General features: G+C 40.7%; 4 protein-coding genes and 2 long non-coding RNA genes across 7 annotated transcripts in view; 3 read left to right on the plus strand and 3 right to left on the minus strand.

The window, feature by feature from the left end:
* Window positions 1–18274, minus strand: part of LOC124350800 — a 43928-nt gene extending 25654 nt beyond the window's left edge. Inside the window, exons 1-2 of the long non-coding RNA XR_006921115.1 lie at window positions 18168–18274; window positions 17960–18066 (exon numbers count right to left, since the gene is read on the minus strand). This is a non-coding gene — a long non-coding RNA (uncharacterized LOC124350800). The remainder of the gene's footprint in view (window positions 1–17959; window positions 18067–18167) is intronic.
* Window positions 1–21795, plus strand: part of LOC124344997 (verrucotoxin subunit beta-like) — a 493626-nt gene that overhangs the window by 152321 nt on the left and 319510 nt on the right. The gene's annotated exons all lie outside the window — the stretch shown is intronic.
* Window positions 735–1989, plus strand: LOC124349019 (cell wall protein DAN4-like). Its single transcript, XM_046799503.1, has 4 exons — window positions 735–1032; window positions 1124–1418; window positions 1504–1697; window positions 1762–1989. Exons 1-4 carry the CDS (start codon window positions 970–972, stop codon window positions 1954–1956), a joined length of 747 nt encoding a protein of 248 aa, XP_046655459.1. The 5' UTR covers window positions 735–969; the 3' UTR covers window positions 1957–1989.
* LOC124345827 (CUB and sushi domain-containing protein 1-like) overlaps window positions 2220–21795 on the plus strand; it is a 217933-nt gene continuing 198357 nt past the window's right edge. The window contains exons 1-10 of one of the 2 annotated variants that reach the window (XM_046798332.1): window positions 2220–2527; window positions 2616–2719; window positions 2809–2896; window positions 3055–3104; window positions 3921–3980; window positions 4099–4506; window positions 4568–4685; window positions 4807–4991; window positions 5053–5220; window positions 5286–5322. In XM_046798332.1, coding sequence (XP_046654288.1) covers window positions 3924–3980; window positions 4099–4506; window positions 4568–4685; window positions 4807–4991; window positions 5053–5220; window positions 5286–5322 — 973 coding nt within the window. In that variant the 5' untranslated portion in view covers window positions 2220–2527; window positions 2616–2719; window positions 2809–2896; window positions 3055–3104; window positions 3921–3923. Of the gene's footprint in view, window positions 2528–2615; window positions 2720–2808; window positions 2897–3054; window positions 3105–3838; window positions 3981–4098; window positions 4507–4567; window positions 4686–4806; window positions 4992–5052; window positions 5221–5285; window positions 5323–21795 lie in introns of those variants that run through there. The other variant, XM_046798333.1, reaches the window with a different exon arrangement.
* LOC124350829 lies at window positions 6384–12952 on the minus strand. Its single transcript, XR_006921128.1, has 4 exons — window positions 12941–12952; window positions 12610–12698; window positions 10455–10456; window positions 6384–6403 (listed from the first exon to the last, which is right to left on the minus strand). It is a non-coding gene; the product is annotated as an uncharacterized LOC124350829 (long non-coding RNA).
* On the minus strand, window positions 18659–19806 carry LOC124348732. The gene is made up of 4 exons (XM_046799008.1): window positions 19576–19806; window positions 19303–19504; window positions 19049–19215; window positions 18659–18958 (listed from the first exon to the last, which is right to left on the minus strand). Exons 1-4 carry the CDS (start codon window positions 19774–19776, stop codon window positions 18674–18676), a joined length of 855 nt encoding a protein of 284 aa, XP_046654964.1. The 5' UTR covers window positions 19777–19806; the 3' UTR covers window positions 18659–18673.

Below are 21795 nucleotides of genomic sequence, written 5' to 3' on the forward strand. Positions count from 1 at the left end.
GCTTATCGTGAATCTCGCCAGGTATATTTGATTTGATTCAATCATGATGGGAGAAGTGTCAACATTTGTTCCCAATTCCTAACATTCGTAAGATCGTTTAGAATTAAAAATTGACTGACTATGGTAACATTTCAATTGAAAAAAAGGAATTTCACCAAAAATATAGGAAAAGGCCTTTCTAACCATTTTTGAGTTTTGATAAATGTAAATGCCAAACAAAATTATGTGATTGTCGAATACTAGAAGTGTACGCCTGTAGCCAAACAGTTTCTGTCGACTACTCTCACACCTGTCGTTTTATCTTTTTTTTTTCCGAGCAGTTACTTAAAAACGCAATCATTTATTTGCCACACGCTAACCCATGATACACGGGAGGGTGGTGCGGGGTGGGGAATGAATCTACGCTGAGTTGAGCTAATTAATTATCAGAACGGAAAACAGCAGACGCGTGCGTCATTTGCCCCTGTTTTTGTTTTGTGTTTTTAGGTCATAGACAAAGCGGATTTCTAGCAAAAAAAAAACCTGCGAGAACTTTGGCCTCGACTGTTTCGTCGTCAACGCCGATCCGGCAGGTCCTCATTGAAACATCTGCATCCGTTTGCAACGAAACTTTTTTAAACGAGGGCAAAGTTGATGACGTGAATGGGCACCCCAGACCTTTTGGATTCTACCCTGTGCAATGATAACGGACAGTGTGAATCGTGGGGGTTCAATCCTGGCCAGCATAAATTGGAACACAGGTGCTCTATGCAGACCTGATGGTGGGCGCGATTGGGTTGGCAATTCCTATTGGAATTGGCCACGTTCATATCAACGTGGCACGATAGATCCCGACTAGTTGCTCCTGTTTCTAACGTCCCTCCTTTTTCCCCCCGTTTGAATCGATAGGAAAACTGACGGCGGGGGGTATAAAAGACGACCACCCATTCAACGTTGGATTCACAAACCTCACAATCGCCCGAATAGAAAATGAAGTTGTTTCCGATTGTCTTCCTTTTGGCTGTCGTCTGTTTGGCCGTCGCTGCTGCCCAGGTAAGTTGTTTTGACTATTTCTCGTTTTAGTTTCAATTTCTAACCATACCTTTGACATATGTACGATTATGCTCGTCTATGTAAAAATCAGGAGGCCCCAAACCCCAAACCCAAACCCCCCAGACCCCCTACTACAACGACAACAACCACGTCCACTGTGAGAACGACAACAACTCCTGTCACGACGACAACAGTCCAGCCAATCAAAACAAGAAAAACCAAGAAAACCACCGCGACGACAACGACCACCAGCCAACCAACAACCACCACAACAGCAACAACATCGCCGAGACGTACTACCACAGTCAAACCAACAACCACGACTACCGCCCCACGTCGTACCGTCACCTGCACTGCGTTAGCTCTCACCGAAATATCTGAATCACGTAAATCAATTGTCGTCAAATAATTAATCACGCCCGATATTGTGACAGCCATTTCACTTTTCTCATTTTTTGATTGGGCATGCAGCTTGCGGGACTTGTACTTTGCTGACGCCAACGAGCGGGACTATCCAGTCTCTCAACTTCCCCAACGACTACGGAGTGTACAATTCCAGTGATACGTTCATCAACTGCCTTTACACGATCAAGGCCCCGCCGCGCAGGAAAATACAACTGACATTCACCACGTTCGTCGTGGAACAAAAATTCGACCTAATCAATGCAAGTTGATTCTCAATCTTTTGGTTTGAAAAGTGTGATAATTTATGTTTGGTATCTTTTCAAGGTTTATGACGGAATATCTCCGTCCGGGACGATTCTAGCGGCAAATCTCACCGGTTATTCCCTCCCCCCTGCTCCATATACGACCGTCGAGACCAACCAAATGTCGGTCGTTTTCGATACGGATAGAAATAATGCCGGTCTACCGTTTCGTTTGAGGCCCGCCAAATGGCAGGCGACATTCAAGGTTGTTCCCTAATCCAAACAGCGCAAGTTCATTCATGGCTGACAATCAAAATTCCAGGGCTATTTGACACATTTTTTTTATGTGAATAATTTGTTGCTATGGTATGGAAGAATAATTTAAATTCAGAAATATATAATCTCATTCGTCTGTCAAAAAAGTGGCCGCATCATCAATTTTACTGCTGGTAGCCTGAAAAGTGAAAACAGAGAAAGAAAAATAAACAAAAGGGAAATGGGCGAAATGGCAAATATATAGAAATATCTGGCAATGTCCAAGCAGACGAATGGTTAAAACGCAAAATACGAAATGGAATTCGCATAACGTTGAGAAACTGCCCCGGCAACCATTAACATTTTAACTCATCAAAGTCTTCATTAAAGAAAAGAGAGAAGTTTGACTGAAAAGAGGGAAGTTAGACAGCACATATTCAAATGAAACTGTTGAGACAAAAGTTTTTGCAAGCATAAAAATTTTGTCAAAATCTATTATTGCAGATTTGCCATCCCTTCTCCTGAAGAGCCACAGGGACTCGTTCAGTTTCAAAAATTGTAACTGGTGAAATAGAGTAGGGTTTGGATCCTAGGTCCTTTATTGTTCAGTTTTCACGCAATGACATTACTACTATAATCTATATGAATTGCTGAAGTGAAGAGAACCTTTCTTAATTTTAGGATTTTTAAAGTTCCAAACGTTGTGAAATTTTAGAGATGAAACTTCAAGTCATTCACAATTAGCTGCTGTCAACTAAAATGACTGTTTATTTAGTACCCAGTTGGTAATGTCACATCACTGTACTAGTCACTACTTCAGATTTGTGAGCATTTATTTTGTGAGGTAACCATTTACTGATTTGACATTTTCCAGATATCAGGATCTGCCATTCACTTGAAGAGTGTATTTTGGTCTACATCCAGCCCCACTGGCCAACAGTGAAGTCAACCCGCTAAAAAATGTACGTACAGTAGCAGTACCTCAAAATTCATGAATAATTTCTAAACATTGACGACATAGTCCTTTTGAAATCACAACTTGTTTGATACTAGTATAGTCATCACTTAAACATATTAAAATTCTATTGATGTGCATTGATGCGTACCCAATATCGTTCAGGTCGCCGTGAATAACGTGCTGGACGCGCAGCTGGACGTTTGAGAATCTAGGTAAATCAATGTTTTCATCTATTGGCTTCTTAAATTTCACATCTGTGTTGTATTGATATCGTCAAGTGGACCAGACCCCTATTATTTGCAAGGCCTTGTATAATAACAAATTAACTTAACTTTAGATCCATTGCAATTGAAAATGGAATTTCACAATTAAAGGGGAAAAGATTTACTTACCATTTTCACCGTTGTGAACAAATAAGTGGGACAAAATTATTTGTTTGCGCCTGAAGCCGACCGATATCTGTCGACTACTGTCACACCTGTCGTTTTTTTTTTCTTGTTTTCGACAAACCAATGAAATAAGGGAGGGTGGTGGGAATCTACGCTGAGATGAGTTAAATAATTATCAGAGCGGAAAACAGCAGACGCGTGCGTCATTTGCCCCTGTTTGTTTTTCTAGAAATATCTGAAAAAATGCTTCGGCATCGACATTTTGCCAACAGGGATCCGGGTCTGTTTTGTGGCCTGGATTCCGGTCCGTTCATCGAGTCCTCATTCAAACATCTGCATCCGTTTTCAACGAATCTTTTTAAAACGAGGGCAAAGTTGATGACGTGAATGGGCACCCCAGACTTTTAGATTCTACCCCATTCAATGATTAAGGACAGTACGAAGCCCGGGTCTTATCTTGGTTGGCATAAATTGGAACACAGATGCTCTATTACGCACCTAATGACTGGGGTCCCTTCACCGCCAAGTTTTTTCGGTTACGTGTCGCTAAATATCGATACAGAAAATTGGAGCCGGCGGGTGTATAAAAGACGACCCATTTCGTTGTTGGATTCATAACCCCCCATATCTCCTTGATAGAAAATGAAGTTCTTTCCAATTCTCTTCCTTGCGGTTGTCGTCTTCCTGGCTGTCGCTGCGGTAAGTTGTTTGACTATTTCTTCTTTTAGTTGAAAACTGTTTTGTGGCTCCTAATTTGAACCTAACCCTGTAATTTAATATAATTTTGCGCACTGTTATTTTATGTGGGGCGAAACAGGAGGCCCAAACAACCAAGAAACCAACAGCTGCGACGACGACGACCACCAAGAAACCTGCGAGGACAACGACATCGATGGGTAAACCTGCAACAATAAAGACAACCGTTAAATCAACTACCACAAGAACATCCAAGACAACGACTACCAGCAAGCCCGTCACCTCGAAGACAACCGTCAAACCCTCCAGCAGAACCACCGTCAAAACGACGTCCACTAAACCTGCCAAGACGACGGCCAAACCAACAACTGTCAAGACAACAACGCCAGGGAAAGCAAGCGCACGAACGACTCCATCGTCTCAAAAAACGACATCTCTTAAGCCGAGGACAACAACAACCAGAACTACATCGACGACGTTAGTACCGCCCACCACCGCCAGAACAACAGCTGCGCCAACCACTTCCACGGTTATACCAACAGCTCAGAATAGTTTCTCATTCAGTTTTTCAATTCTTTTTTTTACAACAGGGTCAAAAGAACACAACGACATCTTCGGCCGCTAGTTCATCTGTCACAACGGCAACAGCAGCAGAGACAACAACAACTCCTTCGCCGGTTCTCTTTGATTGTTTGGTTTCTGATCCAGGTAACATCATGAAATTCTAGTTGAAATTTGGATGCTCAAATGTTTAGTGAATCTAAATTTGACTCGTTGAATCCATACGCATGAAACCGGCCGTCTCTACAAATCCATTGCGGGAGCGAAGCGTGCGGAAATATGTGCGGCAACGTGACGTCAACGACTACCGGTGTCGTCCAGTCTCCCGACTTTCCCGGCAACTACGAGAATTATAACAAGAAATGCTATGTCATCATTACCGCACCGGCAGGTTGGATGATCCAATTGAAATTCACCGACTTCAATGTGGAAACCAACGTCTGCTCTGTTTACGTAAGGAAAAGAAATCGAATTTCAATACTACTCGTTGATCCAAATTTGTTTCACTCCTTAGGTTGCTGATTATGTAACGTACCTATTGCCTCCGACATCCGGCAACACAATTCCTGCCCTAGTACCCGCAACCACCGGCAGCATGGAAATCGGCTATGAATTTTCTGCCAGTAGTAAAACCAACACCGCGACATCTGGTCAACGATGGCAGGCGAATTTTTCTGTGACGGTAAATTTCATTCCTGCGATGTTAAATTTTAAGTTTCTTACGCTCCCATTTTCTAACCTTGACAGAGCCAAGGGAGTTCTTGTTCCGTCCAGGATCCATTAGGTAACGCCCATTCATTCGATGAAATCATTTGAAATTCATTTCGTTAACGGTAGAAATTTTACTTTTCTTATTGTCAAATGAATCTTCTGTGCGGACGCAAAGCCTGTGGCAACATGTGTGGCGACGGGACGTCCATCGGTACTGGTGTTGTCCAGTCTCCCCACTTCCCCGCCGACTACGGGAATAAGGACAGGTATTGCGCTGTCACCATTGTCGTGCCAGCAGGAAAGAAGATCCAATTGAAATTCACCACCTTCAATTTGGACGATAACTATGGTTCTATTGATGTAAGCATTGAATTGATTCCAATCGATGGCATTTCTTTTCAATGCAAAGTCCATTATTACTGTACTTTATATTATATTTATCACACAACTTGTTTGAATTCTCAGGTTGCCGACTCAGGCTCGCTTTATTTGTCTGGGGCAACCGGAAGTTTAACTCCTGCAGTAGTCACCACAACATCCAACATCGTGTACCTATTTTTTTCGGCCCGTGCCAGTAGTGCATTCAGCGTCAGCACCTCAATATATAATTGGCGGGCGACTTACACTGCTATAACGGTATGATGGGCTTCACATCAATTAATGGAATTTTTGCTTTAGTCGCCGTTATTTCATTTTCTTTATTTTTGAGCAGGAAGATACGACAGGCCTAGGCCTACATCTACCATAACGGATATGAGCAATTACAACGAAGATAAAATTATTGGCTCCTTAAAATAAATGTCATTGAGTTCATCAACAATTCAAAAATAGAATTTTGTGATTCAAGAAAGAAATCGGATGATCTTGTCGTTTGTAGTGCAACCTTTCATCTCTTTTGCAGTTGTGTAATTAGGCAGTTCCGATGACGTCAGAGACATTATAAGTTGACTTGTTGTTTTTTGTGATCGCGCGGGATCTGCTGCCCATCGGTAAATTTTTCCGAGTCACATGTGGGGTTTCGATTCACTTTCAGACGGAATTTGGACCCTTTATCATATGAACACTTTTTAACGAGAATTAAATAACATTTATTAGTCCTATAACAGCCTTTAGTAGGAATAATATCATAATAAGGACAACAACTATCAAGACAACTTCCAGTCCGAGCACCACAACAACAATAAAGCCATCAAAGAGTTTATTGAACCAACCACTAAACCAACAGCAACAACGAAGAAAACAACTGCTGGGACCACGACGGGTATCCCCGTCGAAAACCAGCCCGAAATCCAGCAACACCTTATTGAGCTCATCCGCAACAACCAAGGCTTTGATAACGACAAGAACTACGTCGACATCAGTACCTAGAACAATCATTGCCTTATTACCTTCTACACAATCAACAACAACAAGAGTCTCCACACCATGACCAGCAAAGAACAGACGTCAACATCAACTGCACCAACTTCATCCGCAGTTAGCACAGCTCAGAATATCTTGAACTTTAAAATTGAGTTTCTCATTCAATTTCTCAATTCTTTTTTTACTTCGACGACCACAACTTCCCGATGCATGCGAGGATCAAATTCACTAATCCAGCTTGATCTGCAAAATCTGAGCAGTCAATGACGTCGAACTTTTCAGAATAGCAGAGCTCCAGGGCATCCTTCAAGTAGAAGATAATTCAAAGGTTTTCCCGTCGACGAGGCGCTTTCGTTTTGAGTATTTTCTGGCAGGAACGTATCATCATCTTGTCCTTCATTGAAGTGATCAATTCTTCTTTCAGGAGCGGCATGTATCCGTCAAATGGGCACAGGGAATGTCCATCCATCCATGAGTGTCCAGCGGAGCGTTGCGTGGCCAAGTAATGTTGGATTAAGACAAGTCGACAGATACCTTTTTCAAAATATTGCTTAGCCTCTTCATGGATATTCTGCATCGACGAATCGTCCAACCTTTCAAAGTTACAAGCTAGATCATCAATGGCCATCGAAAAGGAATCGCAGTTTTTCGCGTTTTCCATTGCTTCTTGATTCAAAAGTTTCCAGTGTTTAGAAATAAACAGTTTCCTGAAAAATTAAGGAAGATAATTTACTACATCAATCTATTCGAACCCACACATAATCTCTGTTCATAGTTTTAGCTCTCATATTTACTGAAAAGTTTTCTCAGTTCTATCTATTTTTAAAAAGTGTCTTATTACCTTTTTAATTTGTATCTCCGATCGATGGGAGTCGGCTTGCGTGTTTTTTTTTTCAAGCGCCGAGTTTCCGCAATTTAGTGACTTTTCCGCCGCATTTACCGCCTCCCAACGGATAAACTATGAAAATCGTCTGCTCACATTCTAGAGTGTTGCTAACTTGCTATCAATTCGTATTTGGTGGCAATATTCTTTATCTTGTGCTTGTAGCTACCTTGCTGTTTTAAGGAATTATCTTACCTACGTACATCTTTGGTAGGCAATACATTTTTTATCAATTCACTTTCTATAAGAAGATAGTTAATGCCAAGTTTTTTTGTTATTCACTTGGTTGATCCCATGTAATAGGGCTACAAATCAAAATTACACAGATATTTTGCTTCTCTTGGCATCATGCAGAAAAGAAGCTCAACATTTGCTGATATGTCATTGGTTAACTCTGCCCCAAATTCGTCAGTGGATTCCTCTCCTAAAAAGAAGACATTAATTGGAAAACACCTCACACTTCTTCAGCCATATGTCCGAGTTGAAAGACTTGATCGAGAAACTCTCAGAAGATTATTACCATCAGTCAGAAAAGTGGTTGAAGATCAATCTGAATCTTCGGAGGAGTCTGTTGAGAAAAATGAATCTGAACGTTCAGCAGAGGAGTTAGCCGAGGAAAATGAATCTGAATCTTCAGAGGAGTCTGCAGAAGAAAATGAAACTCCTGTCAAACAAAACAAAACAAGTGAAAGAAAAACGAATGAGAAAGCCACTTCTGAAATGTCAGAATATGAAAAGCAAATTCAAAGAAACATAGAAGAGAAAGAGAAAATATTCCAACAACTTATTGGAGGTGCAAAAAAGGATTTTATGAAAGTAGTACCGAAGACAAACTACAATAATGTTGAAGTAATTAAGAAGAAGAAGAGGAGATGCCACGACGATGTAAATGAGCAGGAGTTCAGAGCTCTTAAACGACAAAAAAATATGAATAAAAGGTATCTTGAGAACGCTTTTCTTATTGATTTCAGCATGAGAAATTTCGAAAATATTTATGCACACTATTTTTTAATAGCAGAGACCTGACCTCGATTAGTAGATCTTTGAGATCAAGGAAAACTCCATTACCAATTCAAAATTATGATGAACTTTTAGGGGGACCTTCAGAGGAAAGCTCAGGTGCATGGAAATACAAGCAGGTAAGAACGCAAGAGGATCTAGACAAAGCTATCTTGGTGATTTTAACCTTTTTTAACTAGTCTTATCTATCTCATTTCATCACATCTCATACTTCTCTTTGGATACTTCTCCATCCATCCAACACAATTATAAATTTTCATGCAGTTTACTTTACACTTTTATAGAACCACCTTATTGGCACGGCCAAATTGATCCGCGACCAGCAGAAGCAGCAGCAGCTCAGTCCCAACTCCGGCGAGCGCCCCTTCAAGTGCGATATATGCTACAAGAGTTTCAACCAAAAGTCCAACCTCCAGACGCACCACCTGGTCCACACTGGGGAGAAACCGCACCAGTGCGACATTTGCAAAAAGGGGTTCACCCAGCTGGTCAGCCTCAAGACGCACCACCTGGTCCACACTGGGGAGAAACCGCACCAGTGCGACATTTGCAAGACAAGTTTCAGTGACAAGTCCAATCTCAAGAAGCACCACCTTGTCCACACTGGGGAGAAACCGCACCAGTGCGACATTTGCTCGAAGAGGTTCAGCCGAAAGTACAGTCTCAAGAAGCACCACCTTGTCCACACTGGGGAGAAACCGCACCAGTGCGACATTTGCTCGAAGAGGTTCAACCAAAAGTCCAGTCTCAAGACCCACTTGCGGCTGCATTCCGGCCAGAAGCCCTACAACTGCGATTTGCGTCCGGCCAAAACTCCCCCCCTGTTCGTCGAGTTTAAGTTGCACAAGCGATGGCAAACCAAATGGTCCTACACTTGCCGCGAACGCGGATGCCAGAAGAAGTTCATCAGCACCAGCGGATTGTTTTCCCACTGGAAGACGACCAATTGCAGGCAACATGTGAGGATTGAGGAGGATTATGAGGATTTGCCTTGAACGATCGCCCACCGACTCGGCCGGCTATGATTGCAACGCCTCGGATGTGGAAGGTAATTTGACAGTGTGAAATTTAATTTATCCTTTCGAATGATTTGATTAACGCTGGATTAACGTTTTTAATTTAATATTTGCAGAAGGAATGGAGGACAAGGATGAGGAAATGAGTTTGGACGGAATGAGCTGAGATAGCGACTCGTTGGCCATTCAGCAACACCATCACCACCAAGGCTAGCACGAGCACCACCACGAGCTGGGCGTTATTCGTTATTATGCGTATTTTTTTTACTCCGATAGATTTGATTTTTGCAGGTTATTCCAGTATTAATTTAGTAATGAAAAAAAACTTGATTTTGAATTTCAATTTTTGAATGACAACGATTATGTTCAAAGTTTGATTTTAACATTTTTAAAAGGTCAGAAATATAATATCATGACCTACACAGAAAAAGATGAAAATTATTTTAAGAAACATTAGATGAAATCACAGTATTTTCAAAAACCTACAGTCAAGGTCGAATTGATTTGCACTTTTTGATATTTGTCGCTCTGCACTTTGAGTTCTTACGGGGAAACACCTTCGAAGAAATGCTCTTCATAGAGTTGCAATATTTCAAGAACATCTTCGATCCTATCTTCTTCGAAACGATTAAAAATGCTTGAATGTTCGGCATCGTCCGCAATCAACTTTTTCTGCTTGAGGTAAATAATCATCGAAGAATGTAACGCGCAAGTTTCACTGTATTCTCCAGTTGCCGTCAAGGCAAAGGCGTATCTCTCGTCATTGGATATTTCTTCGACTAGTCCGGCGAAATCGTTAATTTCCTTATCGATTGTAGAGTCTTCATTGATACCATCCGTGTTGCGGAGAGTCTGTTTCCTGAGCTCTTCTAAAAATGTTTCTTCGCGAGCTAACGATGAGAATGCGAATTCGAATCCGTAAACCACTGGGTATTTTGTGAATTGCTCTTGCTCATCCAAGTCATCACGGGGGGACTCCAGTTGGAACACCTGAAATGGATCGAGATTGCGGATTGCCCTTGACCGAGGCAGAACTTGCGTGCGTTCCAACATTTGGCAAAGCAGGTAGTATATCGTTTTCGACTTAATTTTGATGCCTCTACTTCTAATATTGAATGGTTTCATTTTATTTGGATCGTTTACTTTAGCACCTGATGACTTCCCCACGTCCGAGGGAGATGACATCGTCAGTCTACCGAATCTACCCAATAAGAACGCTTTCGTTGATAGAAAATGGCCCAATGCTAGCGCAATTCCATACGTCATCGACTCGGCATTTGGTATGACGCCCCACATTATGTCCATGTCGCTTTTCAATGAATCTCAATTTGTTTTATGCTATCGTATTTATTGAATCAGATGCCAAGGGACGATGCGCCATCGGTTACGCCATGACGCAGTACCACAAGATTTCCTGCATTCGCTTCGTCCCGCGAACGGTGCAAGCGGACTACATCAAAATCAACCATTTGGATACCTCAGCGTACGTATTCGCCAGAATCGTTTATTAGTCGGTGACCGAGCTCTAAATGTTGGTTTGACACTTTCAACAGTTTCAGCGGAACAGCATTTCTTTTTAAATTCAGAAATCACCATAGGAACTAAATAGCGGCGGCCGGCGGGCGAACTTCGCTGCAATGGACAAATAAATAAATAATTATGGTGTGCATGGAAAATAGATATTAAGCTATCTTAAAAACGCAATTTAATTGCCAATAGCACGATATGTTTCAGTCAAAGTGTATGTAGCTCAAGCCTGAAAAAGAGCTAGGAAAATAATTTCGATCGGAAAAAAAAATTCTAAACAAATTTGTTTGAAATCTGGCAACAAGGAAGAAGAGCAGACTAATCTTGTACATTAAAATGGATCGGACTGTCGGTCGGCGAACACTGCGTTAAAACATGTTATTCGTAAAGTAAACCTTAATTTGAGAAAGATGAATACCAAATATCAAAAGGTTCATTATATTAGCATTAATTGTCGTTTGAATCTCTGGCCCTGGATCACCATGGAATTGTAAATTCAAAATATCTGATTTTAGTAAGTGAGATATACCACACCCCTTACCAGCTAATTATACTTTGCTTATTCGGTTTTGTTTCGTCTAGACGGAGAAAAAGTTTGAGGGCCACTCTCGAAAGTCGAAACAACAGGGAATACTGGATAGATTATTTTCACTTTCAGGTTTCAAACTTTGTTGAACAGCACTTTCTCTCTTCCCCGCTAGTCAGTCAATGGTGATTTAATATTTGTTCCCTATATACAGTTTCAATGCAAACAGTCTATTTAAGTTAAACTAGTAGAAGTTGTCACAAATATTAGTAAAACAACCTTAAACAGTTGAACGTCAACATAAATCGGTTGTGGGTTGTCCAAAGTTATAGTGACAGTGGCGTACATGAATTGTGTGTAAGTTTATTTTAATTTATTATACTATTTGAAATTGTAGAGAGAAGGCGATAGGACGGCGTTACTCAACGGACCTGATTTGAATTTTCAGTAATAGTTTCCGAAACCGTCCAGCTCCAAAAACAAACAGATGGAAAAAAACGTTCAACGTCCTCGTCAAAACATCTGCAACAACTGCTTCTGTTCAGCGGCATCACAAAGGCCCTGCAGTTGCGTGCACACCGTCCCAGGCGGGCAGTTGTTGCATGGTGTGTTGTACTTACAGTCGTCGCATCCATCCGCTTTGAACACACAAACTGCAACTCCCGTACGGCAATCAGAACTTTTGTGGGAATAAATGGCAGGAATTTCACTACGTGTCACGATGATGTGCATCCCAAAACTGGTGGTGAGATTCAGGTGAATTGTCCGGTTTCATTTGAATCGACATAAAAATCGGCGCTTCTTTAATAATATCGTTTCAGAAAAAGCATCTTCCTGGCCAACGCCTTGGTAAGTTGTTTGACATGTCTCCTTTTATTTGAAATCTCTTTCATGTCTCTTATTTGTAATTCTAAATAATATGGTCCATTAATATTTCATGATGTACGAAACAGGAGGCCCAAACGAGCAAGAATCCAACAACTGTGACGACAACAACAACATCGTTAACCCTACGACATTCAAGACACCGCTAAACCAACTACCACCACATCATCCAAGACAACGCACACCAAGCCCTTCACCTTGAAGACAACCGTCAAACCCTCCAGCAGTACCTCCTTTTAGAACGTCGTCCACTTAACCCTGCCACGACAAAGCCACCGAACACATCAACGACAACAACCGCAAGCCAACTCTGAGCAGCAGAACGGCAAACCCGTCGATTTGGCAAAACAACATCTGCCGGGACCACGTCGGCCATCTCGGCGACAATCAGCACAAAGTCCAGCAGCACCTTGAGCTCGACATCAACAACTGAACCACAACAACCAGAATGGAGTAAGTTAGTCCCGCCCACCACCGCCAAAACAACAGCTGCGCCAACCACTTCCGCGGTTACCAACAGCTCAGATTAATAGTTTCTCTTTCAGTTTTTCAATTCTTTTTTTTTTAAAAACAGGGTCAAACGGGCGCATTAACATCGACCTTATGATCGGCCACTAGATCATTGGAAAAAGACCTTCAATGCTGCAAGAGAGGATGTCGTGTGGATTTCGTCCTGTACTTAAATAAGGGATGTGTATGAAATAGCTCATTATTATCCTCTGATAGCCGGAACTTGAAGACCCTTCATTCACGCCAATAGAGCAGCCACAGGTGAATATTATTTCTTTGTTGGAAATGTTTGAATCATGCCAGTAAAGGTTTCTCAAATAATTTCAACACGAATCGAATGAAAAGGACAATATGAGCAACGACCACCGTAAACATATTGGAAGCCCTTTTTCTTTTAAAATGACTTTGAATTTCTTGACGCTATGCTTCTCTATTGTGTGAATCGTCTAAAACCTTAATGTGGCACTTTTATTTCTAAAAATCATTTTTTCATCCCAGGGAACCATTCAGCCTGTCCACAAGTTCAACCAGAGCGCAGTCACGAAAGTGGGTACTTTCGTTCTACTGGAATCGCAACTTCCGACTAAAGTGGTGGCCGTGGAACCCGTGCTGGACGCGCAGCTTGACGTTTCATAGAGTCCGGGTAATTACATTTTTCAGACTATTTTCTTTTTGAATTTCACGTCTGCGACGCGTCGAATGATTCCTATCTGAACAATCATAATTACCGTATGGATATTGGCAGGTTTTTTATTTGATTTATTATCTCATAGGATTTATTCATTATCAATTGAAACAATAACTGTTGACTCTTCTTCTATTAAGAAGAGTCAACATTTGTTCCCAATTCATAATATTTATAAGATCGCTTGTATTTAAAAATTGACTTGACTATGATAACATTTCTGTTGAAAACGGAATTTCAACCCAAAACAGGAAAAGATTTTTTGCTAACCATTTTCAAGTGTTGACAAAAATATGCGAAAAAATAGTTTAGATTGTCACAGCTCTAACGAAAGGGTGGTGGTGGTGGTGGTGGGGGGATGAATCTACGTGGTAGAGATGAGTTAATTAATTACCCGTGCGGAAAACAGACGCTTGGGTCATTTGCCCCCCCCCCTTTTTTTTTCTTAAAAAAAATCCTAGAACCGCTTTGGGATCAACATTTTCCTGGGTCTGTTTGCGGCACAGATCCGGTTCGTCCATCGAGTCCTCATTCAAACATCTGAGCATCCATTTTCTAAAGGGTCTTCTTTAAAAAGATGGCAAGTCGTCGAATTCCATGAGTTACAAATATTTAGGTTAAAGATGCTGGTGAATAGTTGCGTCGGTATTGTAACAACATGTCCGTTAAATACCTTCATAGAGTGTGGTGGGATTCCTGCTGTCGTGCTGACTTCAACTTTAGAACCCAGTGAGTTTATCTTTGGTTTCACCCAGATGATGCGCGCACATTCATTTAAATGGAACTGTCAAAACCGTTGAAAGAAGGTTCACTCGAGATGTGTCAACTCTTATTATTCCTCGTTGTTGTGTTGTGCCACTCTGACGCCTGAGTGAACGATTCCTTTGTTTTTACCCTTTGTATTCCCATTTTCCCGACTGATTTCAAGTCAGATTTATGGCAGACCATCGAATGTACTATTTATTCTTTATTTCGTCGATGGACACAGGTTTTATCGGCGATGCAACATTTGGCTGAGAACTGGATGGATGGAAGCCAATTCTTGTTCCAGCTGTTTGCCGATGCAGGGATGGAACAGGTGACACTACACCAGGTAGGGACCAAATCAAGACACATTTAGTAGTATTGCGCGATTGCATGCAGGATAGATTGAGTTTAAAGGTGACCCGAGGCGACCATCTATGTCAATTCGGGACATGTTTATTAGCTATTCTCCGCAACTACATTTATTAGTCCATCAGCGAATTGTTAAAAAAGACCAACACTCTCGTGTCCAAGTAGATCCCGTTGGAAAGTAATTTGTATTTGAGTATTATTTCTTCTTTCCTTTCGAATTATTTCCCTATTCCGGCTGAAGGTGCGGTCGTTTGGTTTGGCCATCCTCGTGATCCACTGCGTGTCTAGTATAGATCGGTAATTCTGTCTGTTTTTCAATTGAGACGTCGTTTGAAATGCCTTGCTTCTTTTACGGCTTTAATTTTTATCACGACAGCATAAGAACCTCGGACGTTTTCATTTGTGGTAGCGATGTGGAGGGAAGTTTATCTTGTATGTTATTTTCGTTGGCTGAGGATCGGCAAAGAACAGATGGGCGACCTCTTTTTCACTTTGAAATTATGTCCAAGGGGTCCGCAACTCAAATCGGCCAAAAAAGAAAATGATGTAAAATCAAGAGAATTCAAGTACATTTCTTTGGTTTGGTTTATTATTTTGGTTTTTGCGTGTGTGTAACAACATTTCCAAGTAAAAATGAATGAAAATAATTGGAAAAAAAGTAAAAAAGTAAACGTCATGACAGAGTAAAAATGATATAATTGAGGACCAATAAAAGATGAAGTATCATGTAAGATCACGTATTTGAAAAGGAAACGTTGACTGTGAAATGAGATTTGATCATTCTAGTTGCGATCCGTTGGACCCCGTCGTCTTCCATTTTTTTCCCAAGGAAGTAATTGACGCATTTTTACGTTGTAATTTTGGTTGTAATATTGATCCGAAAGCTCAAATGCAGTACATTAATGTTGTTAAGACCTTCTCTGCATGATGTATTTTTCCTTTGCCAGCACTAGTCGTTTAATTGCACTTCAAAAGGAAAAGATGAAGTTTTTTTAAATAACAGGTTATTGAATGAAATTTATTCATGTTTGAATGGTTTGATTGGTTCAGTTTCAGTACGTTGGACTGTCACGCCGATTAGGTCATTTTCGCTTTCTAGTCCATTTATGTAATCTAAGCTGACAAGTGACACGATGTATTTTTCGATTATCTCGGTCAGTTGGGAGAAAGTTGGCCTCTCTCTCGGATCTATGTGCCAACATTGTTTCATAATATCCCCCAACAAATTTGGTGAATATTCCGGTTTTTCCATCCGGTGTCCATTTTGAATTTCTGTTACAAGCGCCCAACCATTTTCCATTCCTGGTAAATGAAGTGAAATTAGCCAACGGTTGTCACTCATTTTTGTGGCAATTTCAATTGACTCAATTCTCACCTGGATACGGAACTTTGCCGAGGGAAAATATTTCCCACAAGACTATCCCGTAGGACCAGACATCCGATTGGCTGGAAAAGATTTTATCCGTCAGGGACTCGATGGCCATCCACTTGATGGGCATCAACTCCTATCATTAAACCAAAGATTTAGTAATGATTAAAATAACATTTGATTGTCGCCTGATTTACCTCTCCCGTTTTCTGGTAGTCGTAATCCTTCATTTGCCTGGCCATTCCGAAATCGGCCACTTTGACGATTCCGTGATCGGCCAAAAGGACATTGCGGGCGGCCAAATCGCCGTGCAATACCTGCGGGGTAACAGGCCATTTAGATAAAATAATTGCGTTTAACAGGAAATTGCGTCTTTCACCTTTTTGCTTGCCAAAAATTCCATGCCTCGAGCAATTTGCAACGCCCAGGAAATCAAGTCGCTCGTTTTGATTATTTGATTGGCAGTTGCGTTCGATTCTTCAGCGTTAATACTGGCCTGTTTTGATTCGGGAGCCTGATTCTCAACATGATTTTCCGCCACTTCAACTTTTTAAACGACAAAAGTCATGTGAGTGTGACGCGGAAGTGAATGAATTTCAGTGTAAACTCACGTCCCGGATCTTCCGATGGATTTTCGTTGTCGACAACAGACAGCGGATGCTCGATTAAATCATGTGAAACTGGAGGACTTAAAATATTGAAAGGAATAATTAAGTGGCTGTCGTTCACTGTTTCATCCATTTTTATTACTTAGTTGGTGTGTTGATTTCCACCGTTTCGTCCCCAGGTAGCAAATTACCTAATGCGTTCAACTGATTGATGAATTTGTCCCGGTGTTCAATTAAATAAGATTTTAAATTGCCGAATCGGCAAAAGTCGATGATGACCAGAATTTCTTCTGCAAGTGACAAAAATTTTTTTTTTTAAATTTATTTTATTTTTTGTTCAACTTTTAAATGCCGGTAATTTTACCTTTGACGAGGGTTTTGGTACAGGCCCCCATTAAATTGACTACATTCAAGTGCGAACCCAAATAGATCATAATTTTTAATTCCCTTATTAGAGCGTTCATTGCGTCGTTTGACTTGGACGTCGGTTTAATCATTTTGACGGCGACTGTTGTCACTGTTTCCTCCAAGTCTTTGATGCCCACAGCTTCAGCTTTGACAACTCGGCCGAAACAACCAGATCCCAGTTCTTGACCTTAAAATTAAATTTTTAATTATTTCTTCGTTAAGTAAATGTCTGAAATGTTGGCGAACAACATACCAAGTCTGAGCCGTTTCCTTGGGAATTCCCATTTCTTATTGTAGGGCAGGAATTCCGTTTGATATTCCATCGGCACATCCGGGTCGATTCTACTCGGATCCCCATTTAGCCTTTTTTTTAGTTGTTTTTCTACATTTTTCTTTTAAATGATTTGAATTTAATGGCGATGAAGTGTTTCATAATTAGAATCGTTAAAATGTTTTACTTTGTCGAGATAAATTTTAATTCCAATTCCCACTGCGAGTGCAAGTAATCCGAATAAAGTTGCGGATATAATGATGGTGTTTGTATCTTTTTCGTCATTTTTGAAACTGGAGTCAAGGTTGACTGTGAAGTTCCTGTGTCTCGGCTCTCCTTTGCTGTTTTTCCATCGACATTCGTAGGTTCCCTTCTCCGTTTCTTTTCCTTGCAGTTGCACAATAGACGCGGTTTCGTTGTTATAGACGGAGTCGGAGTATGCCATGCCATCCTGGATGTTGGAATACTAATAGAATTGACAATCGGAAAATACCGTTGAGAAGAATAATGAGATAAGATTTCACCTTGAGCCAATGAATGGGCACATGTTGCGACAGTCGGTTGCAGATCAAATTTTGGCCGACTCCTTTTTCCAGGATAATTGAATTAGACAATGGGTCGTTGTCTAATTCTATTAAATCAAAAGAAATTAGTTAGTATTGTTAATCAAACATGAAACTGATTTGCATAGTACTTGGCATCTTTTATTATTTTAATTTATCAAATGTGCACCTTTAATAGTGAAAGAAATTTCTTTGACTGTCGAATTGTCAGCGCCATTCGAGCATTTGAATTTGGTGTATGGAGTATTTAGAGTTACTTTGATGAAATGCAATTTTCTCCTGTAAAAATAGTCTGACGTCTTTTCAATTTTGTTTCGAATATCTGCGACGATAGGTGAGATTTGCAAATAGAAGCAATGTAAAAATCAACGTCACTTTTGTTATATTAAATATATTAGTTTATAGTGTTAAAATGCCTGCGTTTGGTTCCTTTAAAAAATCTTTTGAAAACCTGTGCCATGTCTCATTCCGATTTGCGTAATAGAACCATGTCGGTGGATCTATTATCTCGATGGCTGAGGATATTATTAACGAAGGGTATATTATGAGAACTGAGGATGCTGAGTAAGAAGTGCAGATTAAAGTGACGTTGGATCCTTCCACTGGATCATCAGGTGCTCCCACTCTCTCCAGATCGATTCCTAGTTGCATAATCGCATTCAATTTTGACAAGTTTTATACGAGGGTAATGTCACAATTCTGATTGCCTTTTACAACTAAATGAAATTCGATCTCGTCGATAACGTCGATCCGATCCACTGGGAAGATTCTGCGTATTAACTGTTTCGTTATTTGTCCGTAACGGTCGGAAAGTGTTATGTTAACGGGTTTTCCGTTAACAAAGAGCAAATGGGCGAAAACATAATAAAATGCCGAGTCGAAAACGGTTGGATTCTGCAACGTCAATCCATTTCTAGGATCAAACGACCATCTCGAATTTTTGTTTGAGGAATTCCAAACCTTGTAAGCGAGACCATTTGAAAAGTTTATTCGTGTCTCATATTGTCGTGTCTTGCGTGTTTTCTCTTTTATGTTATGATTTCAAAATACCTCGAGGTACGTATCCCGTTTTGTTCCATCCTTGAAAAGTGAAATGCTGACGTTCGGATGAGTTGTCACGAAAGAGATGGTGCGACTATTGTCGTTTTTTATTTCTTTTTCTGACATGGAATTAGCATAGTAATTTCCATTTGTTATAAAAATAAGTTTTTCGGTACCTGAATGCGAAAAACAAAGAAAAACAAATTTGATATTGTAATGCTATCTACAAGTTTATAATAAACGCTAATAATCAAATAACCCACTGGAGACATAAACGAATCGTTTTCGACCGTACAAAGGAATCGTTCCTTCGCATCTGTAATAGCCCGTGTCTTTGACTTTTAAATCAATTAAAGTCATCGTCAAAATCCGGTGCGTTGTATTTTTGAAAGTTGTTATGTTCAGTCGATTTGCTAGTGTTTGTCGAGTTCCTTCAATTGATTCCCCTTCCCATTGCGCTTCCGTCTAGAGAAACACGGTAACGAGTGACAACATTCAAAATTTTAAAAATAGTTTATCGAGGTGATTTGTATCACCTCAGATCGTGGAAGTGTCCATTTTTGATCGATTGAATCATCCAAAGTTCTTCTGAAATTTTGGACGATGCAAGTGAGTGTTAAGGTTGTTCCTTCTTCATTGATTTGCTCGTCTTTTTCTACTTTGGGGAGTATTCGCAATTGTTCAGCATCACATTGAACGATGTGAATGGCCCAAAAAGGAAACAAAACTCCAAGCATTAGCGCCTGTCTTGTTGAATAAGTGTCACACATTGTCAATTTAATGCTGGGATTACAGCAGCCCCACTTAAGCAACGATTCAATTTCTATATTTCGGGTCAGGAAATCAGCTTTGTTTCACTCGCCAACGTCTACAGCGCACTAGAGTTATGCCTTAGCTCTCGGCTGGTGAACACGAGCAGTGCCTCAGACATTTATTTAGAAACATTCAAGGGGGAATTTCCGTGGCGTCAAGCTGAAACGCCTCACAGCAGAGGAAGTGCTGCTCTGTGCCTGTGATGCCCTACGGGTTATGGAGATCAGAGCGGAAATGAACGACAAGTGGTTTCGAGATTGCAACGCCCAGTCTCTCTCGCGGCTGATGAAGGAAATGGGTCACATTGAACATGACAAAATATTCCCACAAAGAATGGAACGCTTGGTTTGCGGTAATGATGTCTAAAATAAATAATTGAAATTTCTTTCCTTTCGATTAAATCACGAATGTGACCGTCTCTACAAATGCATTGCGGTAGTCGTCGGGAGCGAAGCGTGCGGAACTTGCACCAATCTTAAGTCAGCATGGGGAGGTGTCGTCCAGGCTCGCAACTTTCCCGGAGACTACGGAAATGAGTACCAGAAATGCCCAGTCATCATTGTCGTGCCGGCAGGAAAGAGAATCCAGTTGACATCCACCACCTTCAATTTGGAGACTGATGTAGCCTTTGTTTCCGTAAGTAATGCATCGATTCAAATCGAATGTTATATTTCAACATCTCAATACAAAGTCCATTTTAATTAGACTGGACTTTGTATTAGTTTTGCTCATGTCATTTCACCCTATTCGGTGGAGTGATCACATTATAACGTGTTCAACTTTTCAGGACAAAGATATCAAGTCCACTTATTTGTACGGTGTAACCGGAAACACAATTCCTGCGGTAGTCACCACAACATCCAACACGGTGTACGTTGAGTTAACTCCCTATGGCAGTACCAAACTCAACACCAAAGTATATAATTGGCAGGCAACTTACACTGCTGTGACACGGATTCAGTTGTGCCAATGTTTCTAGCTATTATCAAATCTGTGAAATATTTCTGTTGAATTGATCCGGTGATGCAAATGTTCTGATTGTGTTGTGGTCATTTCTATTGAAGGAAGAGGAGAAAATGGTGAAATGTAATTGTTTGTGATGGGGTTTTGCTGTGACTAATTCTCCATTTCACTAAAATAGTGGGAGTTCGGCTCTACCCCCGTCGACGGGAGTGGACGCATCTCCGAAGTGAGTCACGAATGCGTACAGTTGCTGCTTCCCAAGGTGAGTTTAATTGATTGGAATTCATTTGGAGTTTTGTTGGCTAATATTTGCGCGAAGTAGATGGACAGGAGTTTGTCGTCGTTCCGTTCGAGATGGGTCTGTTTTTTTATTTCTCCTAATTGTGCGATTCTGAGCCTCAGATTGAACGATTCCTTTGGTTGTTTTTTACCCATTCAATCCATTAGGTTATGTCTATCTGTATTCCCAACTTTCCGACTGATTTCAAGTTATATTTTTATATAGCAGGGAATCGAATATCATGTGCCAAGTTTTCTTTATTTCGTCGATCAACAGGTTTCATCGATGATGCGGCACTGGATGAAAACTGGATGGAGAAAATGTGCTTTGGCTAGCGGTTGGTGGCTAGCTGTTTGCCGATGCAAGGATGGAACTGGTGACACTACACCAGGTATAGAAATTAAATCAAAAAAGAGTAGTGGGTTGGTATTCCGTGTTGGTCTTTTAAATTAATAGTACATATACGCATGTATGATATATTCGTCCATAAACGGGATGGACGAATTTGAACTGTCGACAAGACCGTGGAACCCGTGCCGGATGCGCAGTTTGACGTTTCACAACTTGGGTACATCGTTGTTTTCGTCTAATTCGCTTTTAAAAATTCCCCTTAAGATAAAAAAAAAGAAAAGAAAGGTCGACTGAACTTTCGATGCATTTCAATTGAAAACAAAATTTCACTAAAAAGGGAAAAGATGTA

Source organism: Daphnia pulicaria, chromosome 1 (assembly GCF_021234035.1).
Source record: "Daphnia pulicaria isolate SC F1-1A chromosome 1, SC_F0-13Bv2, whole genome shotgun sequence".
Taxonomy (NCBI): domain Eukaryota; kingdom Metazoa; phylum Arthropoda; class Branchiopoda; order Diplostraca; family Daphniidae; genus Daphnia; species Daphnia pulicaria.

Coding starts and splice junctions, on each gene's coding strand:
- LOC124348732 (XM_046799008.1), bottom strand. CDS start 19,776: ATGCTTGGAGTTTTGTTTCCTTTTTGGGCCATTCACATCGTTCAATGT. Junction 19,505..19,575: donor GGACACTTCCACGATCTGAG/GTGATACAAATC, acceptor GTGTTTCTCTAG/ACGGAAGCGCAATGGGAAGG. Junction 18,959..19,048: donor AACGGGATACGTACCTCGAG/GTATTTTGAAAT, acceptor CTCGCTTACAAG/GTTTGGAATTCCTCAAACAA.
- LOC124349019 (XM_046799503.1), top strand. CDS start 970: ATGAAGTTGTTTCCGATTGTCTTCCTTTTGGCTGTCGTCTGTTTGGCC. Junction 1,033..1,123: donor TGGCCGTCGCTGCTGCCCAG/GTAAGTTGTTTT, acceptor TGTAAAAATCAG/GAGGCCCCAAACCCCAAACC. Junction 1,419..1,503: donor CACCGAAATATCTGAATCAC/GTAAATCAATTG, acceptor TTGGGCATGCAG/CTTGCGGGACTTGTACTTTG.